We start from the raw sequence: 1,296 nt of genomic DNA on the forward strand, positions 1-1,296 counted from the left end.
TTCTAAAAAAAAAATAAAAATTTAAAAAAAAAAAAAGGATTTCCAAACTGGAGATAAAACCTTTTGCTTTTCCTGGCAGCAAGTTTCAGTCTCCAGCCGTGATACCTGCGGGACTCACTAGATGGCACTTGGCCATAGGACACGGCCACCAACACCCTCCAGGGACCCTCCAGAACCCGCCGGGGCGAAGCTTCTGCTTCAGCCCAACCAGGCTCGGGCTCCCCATGGAAAACATCATTTTTCCCCTTGCAAAGCCGAGGGCTGAGACCCCCGCCTGAAACGCTGCAGCCGGTGCCGCACGAAGAGCCTTAAAAGCCGAAGGAGAACCACAGCAGTGAACAGAAACGAGTCTTCGGGTTTCTCTTCTCCCTCCCCACCGGGGCTGGGCAGGGCATCACCAGGATTTCGGCTTGAAGAAGGGACACACTCGTCACTGTTTCCCCTTCTTCCGTTGCTGTGCGGGTCGGAAATACTCACGAAAATATGTCACCGCTGTTCAAAATCCGTCACCGCTCAGTTTCTGCTTCCCAGTTTGCACGGGTCCAAAACCCCCAAAATCCATTCTCCCACGCAAAGACAAACCCTGCGACGCCCCAACTCCCTTTAGTTCTCATCGCTTTTCAAACTATTCTGTTATTAAAGGCAAAAAGAGGAAGGTTTGGGCCTACTGCATTGCTGAGGAAGCCTGTTGCCACCATCGCGGCGGCCAAACAGTCTTCAAACAAAGAAAAAAATACACCGAGATTCGCGCCCAGTTGCTCGATTGCTGGAACGGAAGGGTGAAGACAAGTGAAATACCGAGAAAACCCGGTGAACTGGCGGGGCTGTGAGACAAAATTCAAGAAGAAAGAGCCACGCCGTGCATTGGGAACCAGCCCGAAACCATCGAAGATGAAATTTCCAAGTGAAACTTCCGACACCGCGCCGGCACACGCTGCCCCTTGTGCTAATAATGATGCGTTAACTATGAGGGCAGATGAAAAAACTGAGAATAAGCAACTTCTTCTGCTTTCAGCTGCAAAGAGTAACGTGAAATCTGCTTTATATCCCCCAAATCCCTGCTTCCACCGAATCGCATCACCTGCTGCTGCGTGGCCGTGGTGCAGGGACCCCTCCCAGCCCACCAGGTTGCTCCAAGCCCCGTCCAACCCGGCCTTGGGCACTTCCAGGGAGGGGGAATCTTCCACAGCTTCTCTGGGCAACCTGTTGGAGTGTCTCACCACCCTCACGGCACAGAGTTTCATCCTGATATCTCACCTAAATCTCCCCTATTTCACTTTGAAACACGTAACACTC

At 51.9% G+C, this 1,296-nt stretch overlaps 1 protein-coding gene across 1 annotated transcript in view; it reads right to left on the reverse strand.

Moving 5' to 3' along the window:
* Positions 1 to 698, reverse strand: part of LOC104271627 (electroneutral sodium bicarbonate exchanger 1-like) — a gene marked incomplete at its 3' end in the record, with an annotated part of 10,666 nt that extends 9,968 nt beyond the window's left edge. The window contains exon 1 of the mRNA XM_009866349.1: positions 669 to 698. Within this exon, the coding sequence (XP_009864651.1) occupies positions 669 to 698 (30 nt within the window). The remainder of the gene's footprint in view (positions 1 to 668) is intronic.
* Positions 699 to 1,296: the final 598 nt, after the last annotated feature.

The sequence above is a fragment of the Apaloderma vittatum genome, unplaced genomic scaffold, assembly GCF_000703405.1.
Source record: "Apaloderma vittatum isolate BGI_N311 unplaced genomic scaffold, ASM70340v1 scaffold25063, whole genome shotgun sequence".
NCBI lineage: Eukaryota > Metazoa > Chordata > Aves > Trogoniformes > Trogonidae > Apaloderma > Apaloderma vittatum.